Source organism: Delphinapterus leucas, chromosome 5 (assembly GCF_059928025.1).
Source record: "Delphinapterus leucas isolate spDelLeu-1000000601 "Yukka" chromosome 5, BTC_Dleu_Yukka2, whole genome shotgun sequence".
In the NCBI taxonomy this organism is placed as follows: Eukaryota; Metazoa; Chordata; class Mammalia; order Artiodactyla; family Monodontidae; genus Delphinapterus; species Delphinapterus leucas.
The window spans coordinates 20,198,130-20,214,514 of NC_143133.1; the positions used below are offsets into that span (position 1 = coordinate 20,198,130).

The 16,385-nt window shown below is 38.0% G+C and overlaps 1 protein-coding gene across 1 annotated transcript in view; it reads left to right on the top strand.

The window, feature by feature from the left end:
* The window catches only part of QRFPR (pyroglutamylated RFamide peptide receptor), a 31,138-nt gene extending 15,208 nt beyond the window's left edge, over positions 1–15,930 (top strand). Inside the window, 3 exon segments of the mRNA XM_089911240.1 lie at positions 6,803–6,855; positions 6,931–7,057; positions 10,877–15,930. Of these exon segments, the coding sequence (XP_089767366.1) occupies positions 6,803–6,855; positions 6,931–7,057; positions 10,877–11,122 (426 nt within the window). The 3' untranslated portion in view covers positions 11,123–15,930.
* The last annotated feature ends 455 nt before the right edge of the window (positions 15,931–16,385 follow it).

Here is a 16,385-nt window from a genome sequence, read left to right on the forward strand (position 1 = left end):
TACATGTTTCTTCTTCAAACTGGAAAAAAAGAAATGCAAATTAAAACTCCAGGAAAAATTAGATAAATGAAAATACTCTACAAAAGGTCACGGCCTGGACACAAAGCACATTAAAATATGGCACACTTTAGAGCAATGAGTAAATTCACAAGGATCATTACTATAAATTCAGAGAAAAAGAAATGTATCTGGAACATGTATATTGGTTTTGTAGTTATAATGTTTAAATAGTCATAATAATGAAAATGTTGCTTATAGTTATAATCTTTTATAATTAAACTGTAGGCTAAGTACAGAAGACGTAACATGCCAATGGAACAGAATGCAAAGCTATCAGTCTTGATAAAGCAAATATAAAGGTATAGCTGATAGAAGTTGGAAGGAAGAAGAGAGGAAGAAAAGGAGGAAGGAGGTGACATGAGGGGGTGAGGTATCATCATCTTACAAAGTGAGGGACAAGATAAACTGCTGGAAGCTGATAGACCAAGGAAAAGGGTGTTAAGTACATTACTTTATGAGTCAAAGATAGAGGAAACCACGTGCAAGAATTTAGGAAACACACTTCTCAAAAGCTTTTCAAAGAAATAATTGAAGAAATTGTTATAACTATAAGAAAACTAAAAGATGTGGGGAGAAGCAGAGGTGGGAGGTAATAAAAGTGAACTAAAAGCCTATCTATCCTAGAAGAAAGTCAATATAGACCATCTAAAATCAGTAAATCAAGAATATAAAGCAACTTGTTTAGCAATGTGACGGTACCTGGCAGAAGAATTAAACACAAGTAGATGTCGGGGAGTAGGACAGCAGGTGAGAGGGGGTGGGCAGAGACCCATTCTTTTTTATCGTAGCCCTTCTGATTTTGAACGATTTGCTCATAATTCTTTGATTAAAAAGACATTTTTAAAAGGAAGAGACAAATTAAATTTGTAACTGAAAAGCTGCCCCCCCCAAAAACATCTCCTAGCCAGATGGTTTCACTGGAGAATGCTGCCAAACATTTAAAGAAGAATTAACACTACTTTTACACAAACTCTTCCAGAAAATAGAAGAGAAGAGAACACTTCCTAAACCACTTCATGAGGCCATTTTTACTCTGACAAAGTAGACAAAGACAGTACAATAAAAAGAAAACTGCAAACCAATGTCTCTCAACTGCAAACTTAGACATAAAAATTCTCAGTGTATTAGCAGATGGAATCCATCAATGTATATAAAGGATTATACACATGATCAAGTGGGATTTATCTTAGGTATGTAAGTCTGGCTCAACATTCAGATATCAATGTAAAGGCTTCCCTGGTGGCGCAGTGGTTGAGAGTCCGCCTGCCGATGCAGGGGACACGGGTTCATGCCCCGGTCCGGGAAGATCCCGCATGCCGCGGAGCGGCTGGGCCCGTGAGCCATGGCCGCTGAGCCTGCGCGTCAGGAGCCTGTGCTCCGCAACGGGAGAGGCCACAACAGTGAGAGGCCCGCATACTGAAAAAAAAAAAGAAAAAAATGTAATCCACCAGAGCAACAAGCTAAAGAAGAAAACTCATAGCATAGCAATTGACACACAAATAACATTTGACAAAATCCAACACCCATTCATGATAAAAGTTCTCAGCAAGTTAGTAATGGAGAGAAACTTTCTCAGCTTTATAAAGAGCATGTACAAAAACCTACAGCTAACATCATATTTAATGGTGAAAGACAGTGCTTTTTTTCTCAAATTGGGAACAGAACATGGATGTCTGCTCTTACTACTCTTATGTAGCACAGTGCTTGAAGTTCAAGCCACTGCAAGGAGGCAAAGAAAAGAAATAAAAGATATAAAGTTTGGAAAGGAAAAATAAAACTACCTCTATTTGCAGAAGACATTATTTTCTAAAAATCCCAAGAATCTACAAAATCTCCTAGAATAAGTGAATTCAGCAAAGTCAAAGTATATAAGATCAACACACAAAACTCAGTGGTATTTTTATATTAACAAGTAACGTGCAGAAAATGAAATGAAAAATACCATACTACTTATAATTACTCCAAATAAAGTGAAATATTTAGGTATACAGTAAACGAAACATAGTTTTCAGTTCTGTGCGCTGAAAATTACAAAATGCTGATGAAGAAAATCAAAGAATACATAAAGAAATGATGAGACATACTGTGTTAATGGATTGGAAGTCTCAATATATTAAAGATGTCTGTTCTCCCAAAATTGATCAATAGGTTTAATGTAATTCCTATCAAAATCCCAGCAAGGATTTTTGAAGACATAGACAAGCTTATTCAAAACTTTATAATAGGCACAGGGCCTAAAATAGCTAAAATAATCTTGACAAAGAAGAAGTGGGAGGAATTCCTCTGCCTGATATCAAAGCTTCTATGTAGATAAAGTAATCAAAACAGTGTGATATTGCCAGAGGGATAAACACAGATGAATGAAGCAGAATAGAGAATTTAGAAATAGATCTGCACAATATGCTCAAAGGATTTTTGACAAAGGTGTGATTCAATGGAGGAAGGATTGCCTGTTCCACAAATAGTGCTGGAGCAATTGATATTTATAGGTGAAAATAAGCAAACAAAACAAACAAAAACTTAAATCTCACACTTTATACAAAAATTTATTCAAACTGGATTGTAGACTTAAAAGTAAATGTAAAGCTACAAAACTTTGGGGAAAAAACATAGAAAATTATCAGGGCTGAGTACAGAATTCTTAGAGTCCTTAACTGACACCAAAAGCTCATTGCATAAAAGGAAAAATTGATAATTTGGACCTCATCAAAATTAAACACTTGCTCTGTTAAAGCCCATGTGGAGAGATGAAAAGACCAGCTACGGACAGGGAGAAAATATGTACAAAGTATATATCTGACAAAAAACTAGTATCTATCAATAGAATATATAAGCTCTCAAAACTCAGCAGCACAAAGACAAACAGTCCAATTAGAAAATGGACAAATCACACGAAGAGAAATTTCATCAAAGCGGATATACAGATGGCAAACGAACACATGAAAAGATGTTCAGCATTGTTAGAAATCAGGAAATGAAAACTGAAACCATGATATCAATACACATCTATCAGAATGGCTAAAAGAAAAAATAGTGACAACACAACGTTGGCAAGGATGTGGAAAAACTGGATCACTTATATATTGCCAGCAGGAATACCAAATGACACAGCCATTCTGGAAAATAATGTGGCAATTTCTTATAAAACTAAATATGCAATTACCATGCAGCCAGGGGATTCCATTCTTGCGTATTTATCCCAGAAAAATTAAAAGTTGTGTTCACACCAAAACCTATATGTGAATATTCATAACTGCTTTTTTGGTAATAGTCAAAAACTGGAATACCCCAGATGGTCTTCAGTGGATGAATGATTAACCAAACTGTGGTACATATATTCTGTGGAGTATTAGTCAGCAATACAAAGGAACAAACTTGATAAATGCAACAACTTGGATGCATGTCCAGGGGACTCTGCTAAAAGAAAAGGGCCAGACTGTAGGCGCACGGGCTTCAGTAGTTGTGGCACGTGGGCTCAGTAGTTGTGGTGCATGGGCTTAGTTGCTCCATGGCATGTGGGATCTTCCCAGATCAGGGATGGAGTCCGTGTTCCCTGCAATGGCAGGCAGATTCTTAACCACTGCGCCACCAGGGAAGCCACTGTAATGAGAAGCCTGCACACCACATGAAGAGTAGCCCCTGCTCGCCGTAACTAGAGAAAGCCCGCACCCAGCAGTGAAGACCCAATGCAGCCAAAAATAAATAAATAAATTTTTTTTTAAAAAAGAAAAGAGCCTATCCCAAAAGATATTTACTATATTGCTCAATTTATATGCCATTTTTGAAATGAGAAAATTTTAGAAATGGAAAACAGACTAGTGGTTGCCAGTGGTTAGGGGCAGGGAGGGACAGAGGTGGGAGGGGCATATGGGTGTGGTTATAAAAGGGCAACAGGAGGGACTTTTGTGGTGTTGGAAGTGTTCAGTATCTTGGCTGTGATGGCAGATACTTGAACCTATTGATAAAATCTATAGAACACACGCACACTGAGATGAGTACAGGTAAAGTTGGAAAATCTGAATAAAATCAGTGGATTGTATTAACGTCAATATCTTGGTTGTGATAGTTTACTGTCGTTTTACAAAATGTTACCATTGGTGGAAACTGGGCAAAGTATACAAGGGATCTTTCTGTATTAGTTCTTACAACTGCATGTGAATCTATAATTATCTCATACAATTTTCAATTGATAAAGAGAAAGAAAAAATGAGAGGTCAGGAGGGTATAGCCCTCATGAATGGGATTTGTCTTCTTGTAAAAGAGATGCCACAGAGCTCTCTTGCCCTTTCTGCCAAGTGAGAATACAGTGAGAAGTCTGCAACCCGGAAGAGGGTCCTCACCAAACCATGCTGGCACTCTGACCTCGGGCTTCCAACTCCCAGAACCGTGAGAAATAAATCTCTGTTGTTTATAAGTCACCCCATCCACGGCACGTTGTTATAGCAGCCCAAATGGACATGCCTCCTCTCAGAGCCAGCTGGGCAGCTTCCATCTCCTTCCCTAAGTATAACAAGAATTCTGGAGAAAAATGGCTCATCTTCTTTGCTGTCAGTTTCCTCTTGCAGTCTCTCTATTGAGTCTTCTTCTTGGCACTTGGAAACTGTAAGAATCTTCTCCCTGTCCCTCCACTCTGCAGGAGTTAAGGTTCCTTCTGGCAATGAGCTAAGCCAACTGGACTCAATTCCTCCAGAATTTCTACTAAAGATTGGAAAAATGATTGGATATGAGCTAATACAATAAAATAACGATTGGACTAGAAGAGAATAGATGTGTATAGCGATGAAGACAGAGAGAGAGGGACAGAGACAGAGATATTGATTTGTGAGCCGTAGTACTATCTCGAATTATTGATTCATAATGACTTTCTATAGGTGGTGTCAGTTCATGTGTATCTTTATCATAAACCCCAATTTGGGATTGAGTCTCAGTTCCTTGAAACCCATGGCAGTAGTGTTTTCTTTTCTTTGTTTTAATTTTTATTGGAGTATAGTTGATTTACAATGTTGTGTTAGTTTCAGGTGTACAGCAAAGTAAATCAGTTATACATATACATATATCCACTCTTTTTTAGATTCTTTTCCCATATAGGTCATTACAGAGTACTGAGTTCCCTGGGCTATACAGCAGGTCCTTATTAGTTATCTATCTTATATATAGTAACGTGTATATGTCAGTCCCAATCTCCCAATTTATCCGTCCCCCCGCCTTTCCCTGTGGTAACCATAAGTTTGTTTTCTACATCTGTGACTCTATTTCTGTTAAATAAGTCCATTTGTACCATTTTTTTAGATTCTGTGTATAAGCGATATCATATATTTGTCTTTCTCTGTCTGACTTACTTCACTCAGTATGACAATCTCTAGGTCCATCCATGTTGCCACAAATGGCATTATTTTGTTCTTTTATATGGCTGAGTAATATTCCATTGTATATATCTCTCCCCCTCTTACCCTGTGGTTACCGTAAGTTTGTTTTCTACATCTGTAACTCTATTTCTGTTTTGTAGATAAGTTCATCTGTACCCTTTTTTTTAGATACCACATATAAGTGATATATGATATTTGTCTTTCTCTGACTTACTTCACTCAGTATGACAATCTCTAGGTCCATCCATGCTGCTGCAAATGGCATTATTTTGTTCTTTTTATTTACTTAATTAATTTATATTTTTTTTGAGGTACGCGGGCCTCTCACTGTTGTGGCCTCTCCTGCTGCGGAGCACAGGCTCCGGATGCGCAGGCTCAGCGGCCATGGCTCATGGGCCCAGCCGCTCCGCGGCATGTGGGATCCTCCCGGACCGGGGCACGAACCTGTGTCCCCTGCATCGGCAGGCGGACTCTCAACCACTGCACCACCAGGGAAGCCCTGTTCTTTTTTAATACAGTGTTTTCTTAATGCTTCCACTCAAAATAGAAAGAACAAGCAGTGCCTGAGCTGGGAAATTTCCTTCAAAATCCATGTTGGGGCTCTTGGTTCTGGCCTTTCCCTAATCCATTGAGATTCTCTTTTGTTCCTTGCTCAGGGATGCATCATTAAAGTAATCCTCTCAACAAACTCATGGAACACAGGAAATTTGGAAAGAGCACCCTGGTTTCTGATGTTACAAGTGTTTGTTTTGTAAACAATAAAATAATGCTCCCATAATTATGCTTAAGATAAATGTGCTTTCAATTTTAAGATGCTGTAGAAGGTTCTCTATATCATGTTTAAATTATTCATCCATTCAACAAAGAAGCAGTAGGTGCTTGATCCACAGCTACTGAGGGCCAGGAATTTCCCTGGGAATTTTATCTGGGGAAACAAACACACAAAAATAAATGGCATTGTCCTTGCTCAGAGGAAGTTGAGAAGAAACCAGTAAGGGCAACAAAGGTGCTACTCTGGAGGGCACATGGAGACAACAGTGGTCAGTTCTATCTGAAAATGGTGGTGGCCTTCAAAGGTTTCCAAAAGAAGATGACTTTTGAGTCAAGTCCTAGAAAATGGGTCCACAGTTCGATAGTGGGGATAGGGTGCCAATTCAGGGTGACAGCATCCAGGCATGGAGCAGCACAATGTATTCTGGGAAATGGGAACTGAAAGCAACTCTGTAAATTCCTCAGCAGAGGACTCGGGCATGAAGAACACGGACAGAAATGTCAAAGACAGACAGGCAAGTGAGAGTGTAGAGAACCTCGGGGACCATTTTACGGACTTGGGCTTTATCTTTTAGGCACGTTTTAACATTTAAAACGTATTTCAGGAAGACTATTCCAGCAGCAATTTTGAGGGTAGTGAAGGAGTGGAGGTGAGAATGTATGAGGAAACCATTGCACTGCTCCAGGGCACAGGTGATGGGGTGCATTGAACATAAGGATTCTTTATGATTAGAGAATTAAGCACAGATGTATTTGGCTTTGCCGAGTTGTATTCTGATGATTTTAACGTTTTTGCATGTATGGTCTGGCTGGTGGCAGTCATCATAGGCTCCCCCATGTGGCATGTGCAACGACTTGAGGTAGATTCGGGGCTGGGATTGGTAATCACACTATTGAAATGTCTTCCCTCCCCTCTTAATTATAATCATTTTCCTTCCTGCAAGAGTGTTACAGCAAATTTGTATGATCTCAGTTATTTCACTGGAGGTTTCTCAAGTGGAATAAAATAATTTGCTTTAAGATTTTTTCCTCTGCTTTATCCAGATCTCATATCATTAAGACTTTAATGTTTAAAATAAAATGTACCAGGGACACATTCTACATTTTCCTGCCAGTGGAACATGCCTTTCCTAGTGTTCTTCAGTGTCTTGTTATGTTTTAAGAGTTCAATGCTCGCTCTAGACTTTTCTTTTATTTTTAAGACACATGAAAAATTTGTAACCTCTTATCTACTTATTGCTTGATTCTCCTTCGTAAGCCGTTTCTCACCTGCCTGCCTATTCATTGACAAATTGAAATCTGAACTGGAACATGTAAAAGGATGTTCCAACCTCTCTGCTTCCCCAACATCTTTGTCAGATGGGCCCAGGCTTCTGGTGATTCACAGTGAAGGAAGCACCGCACCATTTTTGGTGACCCGGTCTCTCCATTGGGGTGTACTTGAATGCGTCCTGCCTGGAAGATCTAGCGCGGACAGTAGTCATTAAGGACACTAGGGCGTTGCTCACATACCCTCTAAGATAATTTTTTAAACTACGTGTCTTTTGTACCTTTTAAATTGACATAAGCAAATGTGAAACTTTACTGGGCACTCAGTATCCACTGGCAAGGGTATCAAATGAGCCCTCAGGCAAGGGTACATTTAAAAAGTGGCTTGACGTTTGATGCAACTGGTATATTGAATGAGCTGGACTCCACAGGTAAGAGCAGAAGGCAGTTTTATTCTATCCCTTGCCACCTACAAAAATGCAGTCTTTCCAGTCCTCTGATGAAATGTGGTGGATGAAGCCTTGAGTGGGCCCTGTAACTCTTGCGGTCATTCAGAGAATAAAATTCCTCTGGTCACTTTCAGTCATAAGAACAGTGACTGGTCACTGAACAGAGTTAGTTCCCTTATCAAAATGTCTAGTCCAGTGTCACAATCACATAAGTCCATACCCTCAATCAATTTAAAACGTCTCCCTTCCCCCAGTTTGAGCCATTTTTAGGCCTAGAATCCTACAGTATGCAGAGGGGATACTATCCCCTTATTCTGCATATGACCGTTTCCCACGACTGATTCTTTACTTCATGGGTTTCTCACAAATAACAACCCTGAGGCTTCCAACGGCTACTCCCTTTAGCCAGCTGCTAGTGAAGACCTTTCAGCTTCCACACACAACTGGACGTGACCAGCTCCTTTCTCTGAGACTGCCCTTATCTCCAGCAGGAAACCCACACCAATGAAGCCCTTTTATAAATGACCCAACCCAGTTCCCACGTGGGGTCCATTTCTGACCCATAGAACACAAGGAGATGTGTCCATTTTTTAAATAAAATTATGTTATCATATATATAAACAATTTTATATATAAATATATAAAATTTATGTATTTATACATTTTAAATATATAAATCATTTCATTTGTAGAAAATGCATAAAATCTAATTGGCAAAGCCAGTCCTCTCTGTCACAGATCAGCCAAATCAGATTTGCTTTCTGTCAAGAAAAAGTACGATTTCATTTTGCAAATCAAATAAACGTATTAACATGCTTTCCCACGGCCACCTTCTCATTCCTAAGTCCTATTAGCGAGAGTGCGAGCATACAAAAAGCCTTAATCCCTCAGTTGGATGAAATGAAGCACCACTAACTTCACCATTTCCACTAATGTTCTCTTTGCTTTGCTTTCACTGGCTCTTTCTCTGGAGTGATGTATTTGACAACTTTCAGGGAATGGAAGCAATGAGGTGGTTAGGTTAAAGTTGCCCCATTACTTCTGCCCCTTCACTGTACAGAAAATGGGAATTCACAACATGTCATCACCTGTCAAAACACCTTTTTTCCAATGCCAAGTTTTCCCCTGAATAGAAATACAGGGAGAAGCACAAAGCCCCGTCGTGGATTTATGGTGCCTCGATCAAGGTGGCTTCACTGACATCAAATAGTTTGAACCACGTCTTGCTTTGGTGGGCCCATAGTGAGATTGGGGTTGGGTGAGAGATATGACTTGTGAAAATTGAAAGAAGGGTGATTATGAAAGAGGAACTGAGAATGTAGACTCAGCATGACACTTCAACCCCAGGCATTCTCTTTGGCAGTGGATTTTTAGAGAAGTATGTGTTTGGAAATAGAAGATCTGAGATTGGTTCCCATGAAACCACCTGAGCGTGCCCTCAGAAGGTCTTTGCTTGTCCCCAGGGGAACGCGCACCTGTTCAGAGACTGTCAGTCTCGCCTTGTGCTTTGGAATGTGTCAATACGTGGCCCCCATGGTTGTTGGCCCAGTGGGCTCTGCCTACATGGAGTCAGAAGGAGTTTCACCATAATATCCTCTTCTCAGAGAGCATGGACCTTGAAATTATTGTTCAGTAAGTGTTTTCATTCTTAGTTGTATTTGAAAAATAACACCTAGATCAGAGCTTGAATTTTCATACTTTTGATAACTATACCAGAAAGCTTGTTTCCCCCATTCAATTGACTTTGAAGACTGGTGAAAATCCTCTGGGAATGGAGGCAGAAATATGTCTTAAGACCTAAGTATTCTTCACCTGGAAAGCTCCAGAGTGACTCAAACTACAACAGTTTCCATAAATTCTCTAACTTTAATTCCTATTATCCAGATATGTGACTTTTGAATATGCTTTAAATGTTTGGTTTGTCCCTTATTAGCATTTTCTATTACTGTTAATATTTTTTAAACACCTTTATTGGAGTATAATTGCTTTACAATGGTGTGTTAGTTTCTGTATTAATACTGTTATTATTAATTTTTTGAACTCATGAGATCAGTCTGTTAGAAATAGTATTAATAAATAGAACTTGCCTTTCTGTAAAATATATAGCTCAAAGGCTTATAATTTGGTCTGAATAGTCATACATTGGCAATAGTTTGAATCCCAGTTTCTCATTCATCTCAGAATCTACAAGCTACCACTTGCCTCTCTAAAATCTTTGCAAGCAACCTGATCATTGCAATCTGAAATAGCAGTAACAAAATACAGACTTGCAGTACGAATTCAATTGGAAGAAGTCTGATGCCATGTCAGAATTGGTCTCTTCAACAACTGAGGGAGCAAAATAATGTAACAGTAAATTAGCTGGCATGCTAGTACAAAGTATTCTTTTCATACATACTTTGGTCATTGTAGTGTTCTTTCTTTCACCCAACTAAAAACTTAACGACTATCGTGTAAAAAGATGAGAAAGATAAAAAAAAAAGTGAACTGGCTATGGACCTCAATTCCATTTAAAATAAAAAAGAAAATATGAAACTCTTAAGAATTTAAACACTGGAGTGGAAAAAACCCCACACCTCCCAACAAAAGAACAATCAAAATTGTATCTCATTTGAAATATGTACCCATGGTAAACATGTAAGGATCTAAAAAATGCTGCATTACAATAGTATTTGGCTGCTTTTTGTTCTTTTTTTTTTTTTTTTTTTTTTGCGGTACGCGGGCCTCTCACTGTTGTGGCCTCTCCCGTTGCGAAGCACAGGCTCCGGACGCGCAGGCTCAGCGGCCATGGCTCACGAGCCCAGCCGCTCCGCGGCATGTGGGATCCTCACGGAAAGCATGAACCCATGTCCCCTGCATCGGCAGGCGGACTCTCAACCACTGCGCCACCAGGGAAGCCCTGCTTTGTGTTCTTTCGATGCTGCCTCTGGCTCTTCTAACTGAATTGTGTTTATTTTAAAGATTAAGTATAACTTCTTATATGAAAAAGAACACATCTGCTGCTTGGAAGAGTGGACCAGCCCTGGGCACCAGAAAATCTATAGTACCTTCATCCTTGTCATCCTCTTCCTCCTGCCTCTTATGGTGATGCTTATCCTGTACAGTAAGATCGGCTATGAACTTTGGATAAAGAAAAGAGTGGGGGATGGCTCAGTGCTTCAAACTATTCATGGAAAAGAAATGTCAAAAATTGCCAGGTCTGTTTAATGGAATATTCACCTCTGTTTAAAATATTTTTAGTTTGATATATATACACAAATATGCATAAAATAGATAACTAATAAGAACCTGCTGTATTAAAATATATATATATATTTTTTTAATTAGTTGTGCTGGAAGAGACTATTGCCAGAGATCTCAGAATTCCTGGGTAATTTAGTCAAAGTGTCATTTGTAATTCACGTTTAGCACATGGACTGATTTTAAACTTTTGAGATTTTACGTATGGCAGGAAGAAAGGGTGATTACCAGCTCCCAAATCAAAGAGGAAGTCACTGTTATAAATAGTTACTCGGAATCTTTAAAATCGTTATATTTTCTTCTGCATGTCAATATGACGCAGTAGGAATGGCTGTGGCACTCTCCTCTCTCTGCCACTCCTCACCAGCCACATGATGTGGATAAGTCTCCTTACTCCCAAGGCCCCTGCTTTCCTCATGTGTACCAGGAAGCATGATAATATCCATCCTTACTTCCTCCCACCCAAGGATGATGCTAAAAAATGTGAGATAAGGGGTTTCCCTAGTGACGCAGTGGTTGAGAGTCCACCTGCCGATGCAGGGGACGCGGGTTCGTGCCCCGGTCCGGGAGGATCCCACATGCCGCGGAGCGGCTGGTCCCGTGAGCCATGGCCGCTGAGCCTGCACGTCCGGAGCCTGTGCTCCGCAACGGGAGAGGCCACAACAGTGAGAGGCTCGCGTACCGCAAAAAAAAAAAAAAAAAAGATGATATGTATGAAAATCCTTTGGAAATGAGAGTATGTTATTTACTTAAAATTATTATTATTGATATATTTTATTTTTACCTAAAAGCTTTACTTTCTGATCATATTGATTAATAGAAATTTAAAAACACAATTTACTGCTATGATACTCATGGGCCGTATGGTTTATTTTATAATCTACACTGAATGGCCATTAAAAACAAAATCTTAGGGGCTTCCCTGGTGGCACAGTGGTTAAGAATCCGCCTGCCAGTGCAGGGGACACGGGTTCGAGCCCTGGTCCCACATGCTGCAGAGCAGCTAGGCCCGTGTGCCACAACTACTGAGCCTGTGCTCTAGAGCCCACGAGCCACAACTACTGAAGCCAGTGTGCCTAGATCCCGTGCTCCACAACAAGAGAAGCCACTGCAATGAAAAGCCTGAGCACCTCAACGAAGAGTAGCCCGGCTCACAGCAACTAGAGAAAGACCGCGCGCAGCAACAAAGAGCCAACACAGCCAAAAATAAATAAATTAAATAAATAAATTAAAAAAAAAACACACCAAAATCTTAGAAGTCTAGTGGTTTGATAAAATTTATCATTTCTACAAGTGTACAGCGACCTCTAGTGTTTATATAAAGAACTCCTCCCTCTCGAAGTACAGGGTGCTGGACTGTTGAGCACCTTGGGACATACTGCAGATTTAGCTCTCTCACTTCCTCAGAAGAAAGAACTACTATGCTGAGATAATAAATAATGAATATGACTCGTTGTAAACTTGAAAATGTGTAAATCTCTTGCAGACATTAATCTCCTTTACAGGACTAATGGAGAAAACTCCGTTTCAGTAAGGAAAAACTATTTTTCTTAATGCTTAGCAAAAAGTTTTGCCTTTGCTTTTAAAGGAGACCTGGATTTTTTTTTTTATTGCAATGTATTTCACATACCATAAAATTTACCACTTAAAAGTATGAAATTTAGTGGTTTCCAGTATATTCACAAAGTTATGCAATTATTGCCACAAACTAATTTCAGAATATTTTCATGGCCCTTAGTTAAAAATACTGTACTTATTAGCAGTCATTCTCCACTGTGACCTTCTTCCAGCCTCTGGAAACCTCTAATCTATATTCTGTCTCTATAGGTTTGCCTTTTCTGGACATTTCATAAAAATGAAGCCGTACAATATGTGGCCTTTGTGTCTGGTTTCTTTCACATGGTATAATGTTTATAAGTATCATCATGTTGTCGCATGTTAGTTCATCCCTTTTTATGGATAAACAATAGTCCATTGACTGGATATACCACATCTTGTTTTTCAGTTCATCTGTTGATGGACATTCAGGTTTTCTTCTATTATGAATGATGCTGCTATGAACATCCATATATAAGTTTCTGTTTGAACATATATTTTCAATTCTCTTGGATATATATACATAGGATGGAATTGCTGGGTCATAAAGTAACTTTACATTTAACTTTTTGAAGAACTGCCAAACTATTGATATTTTCTACAGTAACTGCACCATTTTACACTCCCACCAGCAATGTTCAAGAGTTGTAATTTCTCTATAATTTCACCAGTACATGTTACTTTCTAATTTTTTTTTATCATAAACACCCTAGTGAGTATGAAGTGGTATTTCCTTGTACTTTTGATTTGCATTTCACTGATGACTAATGATATTGTGCATCTTTTGATATGCTTTTTGTCAACTTGTATATCTCCTTTAGAGAAACGTCTATTCAAGTCTTTTGTCCATTTTTTACTTAGATTATTTATCTTCTTATTTTTGAGCTGAAGTTATTCATTATATATTCTGGATATAGCTCCTTAACAGATTTATGATTTACAAATCTTCAACTCATTTTGAGGTTATTTTTTCTCTTTCTTGATGGAGTCCTTTGATAGACAAAAGTCTTTTTTCATTTGATGAAGTCAAATTAATCCGTATTTTCTTGGGTTACTTTGTGTTTTATGTGATAATATTTAAAAAAAACAATCACCTAATCCAATGTAACAGAATTACATCTAAGTTTTCTTCCAAGAGTTTTAGAGTTTTAGCTCCTACATTTAGATTTTCAATCCATTTTGAGGTATGAGTCCAAATTCCTTCATTTGCATATGGACTGCACATGAAGAAATTGTGCAAGGAATTGTGCAAGGAATTGCACAGTTGTCTCAGTGCCTTTTATTGAAAAGACAATTCTTCCCCCCATTGAATGGATTAAGCACATTGACCAATAATAACTGACCAGGATGTTTAGATTTATTTCTTGACCCACAATTTTCTTCTATTGATGTATGTGTTAATTTTTATGCCCATACCACACTAGCTTGATTAATGTAGCTTTGTAATATGTTTTGATATCTGAAAGCATGAACACTTCTACTTTGTTCTTTCTTTTCGAGATTATTTTGGCTATTCTAGGTCCCTTACATTTCCATATAAATTTTAGATTGTTTGTCAATGTCTGTAAAAAATGTAATTGGAATTTTGATGAATATTGCATTGAATATGTACATCAACTTGGGTAGTATTGCCATCTTAACAATAGTCTTTCAGGTTCATGAGTGCAGGATGCCTTTCTATTTATTTAATATCTTCCTTAATTTGTTTCAACGTTTTACAGTTTTCAGTGTACTAGTCTTGTACTTTTTTTACAAAATTTATTCTTAAATATTTTATCCTTTTTGATGTGACTATCAATGAAATTAAAAAAAAATTCTTTTCTAATTAATCATAGCTGTTGTACAGAAATTCAACTGATTTTTGTATATTGATCTTGCACCCAGCTATCTTGTTGAATTATTAGCTCAAAATGTTTTTTGTGGATTCCTAGGACGTTTTATGTATAAGATTGTGTTTTCTGTAAATAGAAGTAGTTTTACTCTTTCATTTCCCATCCAGATGACTTTTCTTTTTCTTGTCTAACTGTCTTGGCTAGAACCTCTAGAACAATGTTGAATAGAAGTAATAAGAATGGACAGCTTTTCTTGTTCCTGATTTGGGGGGAAAGCTTTCAGTATTTCACTATAAAGTATGATATTAATTGTAGGTTTTACATTAATGTCCTTTATCAGGTTAGATAAGTCCCCTTCTATTCCTGTAACATCTATTGACATGTTCATGTGGTTTTTGTCCTTTATTCAAATAATATGAGGTTTTACATTGAATGATTTTCATGTGCTGAATTAATCTTGCATTCCTGGAATACATCTCACTTACCATAATTAAATAATCCTTATATGCTGCTGAATTTAGTTTGCTAGTGTTTTGTTGAAGATTTTTGCATATGCATTCATAAGAGATATTGGTCTGTAATTTTCTTTTCTTGTGATGTCTTTGTCTGCTTTTGGTATCAGGGTAATACTGGCCTCATGAATGCATTGGGAAGTTGTGCCTCCTCTTATGTTTTCGTTTTGTTTTGTTTTGAGGAGCATTTGCAAATACGTTAATTTCTCTTTAAACGTTTAGTAGAACTCACCAATGAAGCCATCTGGGCCTGGACTTTTCTTTGATTATTAATTCAATCTGTTCACTTATATTAGGTCTATTCAGTTTTTCTATTTCTTCTTCTTCTTAAATCAGTTTCAGTAGTTTGTGTCTTTCTAGGAATTTGTTAATTCTGACCAAGTTAGCTAATGTTGGGGTATACCTTTTTTATGGTATTCTCTTATGATTCTTTTTATTTCTGTAAATTCTCAGTAATATTCCACTGTCTATTCTACTACATACACCTCTAGAACTAAATACAGTTATATTTTCTTCAGTTTCCCTGTGCTAGGCAGGAATCCACTAAAACATAAAAGCACATCGTTGTTGATTTTATTCTAAATTTTCTGGAAATGAACCACAATTCTTCCTCAAGAAAATTTTTTTACAATTACTCACATTTTCTATTATTAATCTGACTTATTGCACTGTCGTCCTGTATCAGTTGGGATTCAGTTACCAGATACAGAACACATAGACTCTAGGCTAGTATGTTTAAGCAAAATAAGTCTTTTTTTTTTAAAGCCAGATATTTGGCACCTAACATTGATGGGTAGGGAATTGGGAAGCCAACCCCCACTGCTGGCTCCAGGAGCACACCACTTCCACCATGATCCATTCCATGAAATGAGAATGAGGAACTCAGCTGTGGGACCCCTGTAAGAGCTGCCACAGAAAAGCCAAATGCCTCTGTGACTATCTTTACCAGCAGGATCCAGGTTTTTGCCCACCCTACCTTTTTTCATTCTCAAGGCGATACTGCTGGGACACACTCAGGTTTCTTACTGCTTTCATTATAATTTATTTAGTCACCACTTTGAGCCACTTAGAAATGTAAACAAACTTTAAGAGTAAGTTTCTCTTTAGATGGAAAGATCTGTCTCCAGTGGTACCTTTTCAAATGTGTCCTTTGTTTCTTTCAGCTTTTATATATTTTTAGAGACTTTCTATTGTACTCCTTTTCACATAACTCTTGTATACATAACTGCTAATGTTTGCATATTTTCTTCCTTGAGTTAAAGTTTACTTCAATTCCCTCTCTACATCATC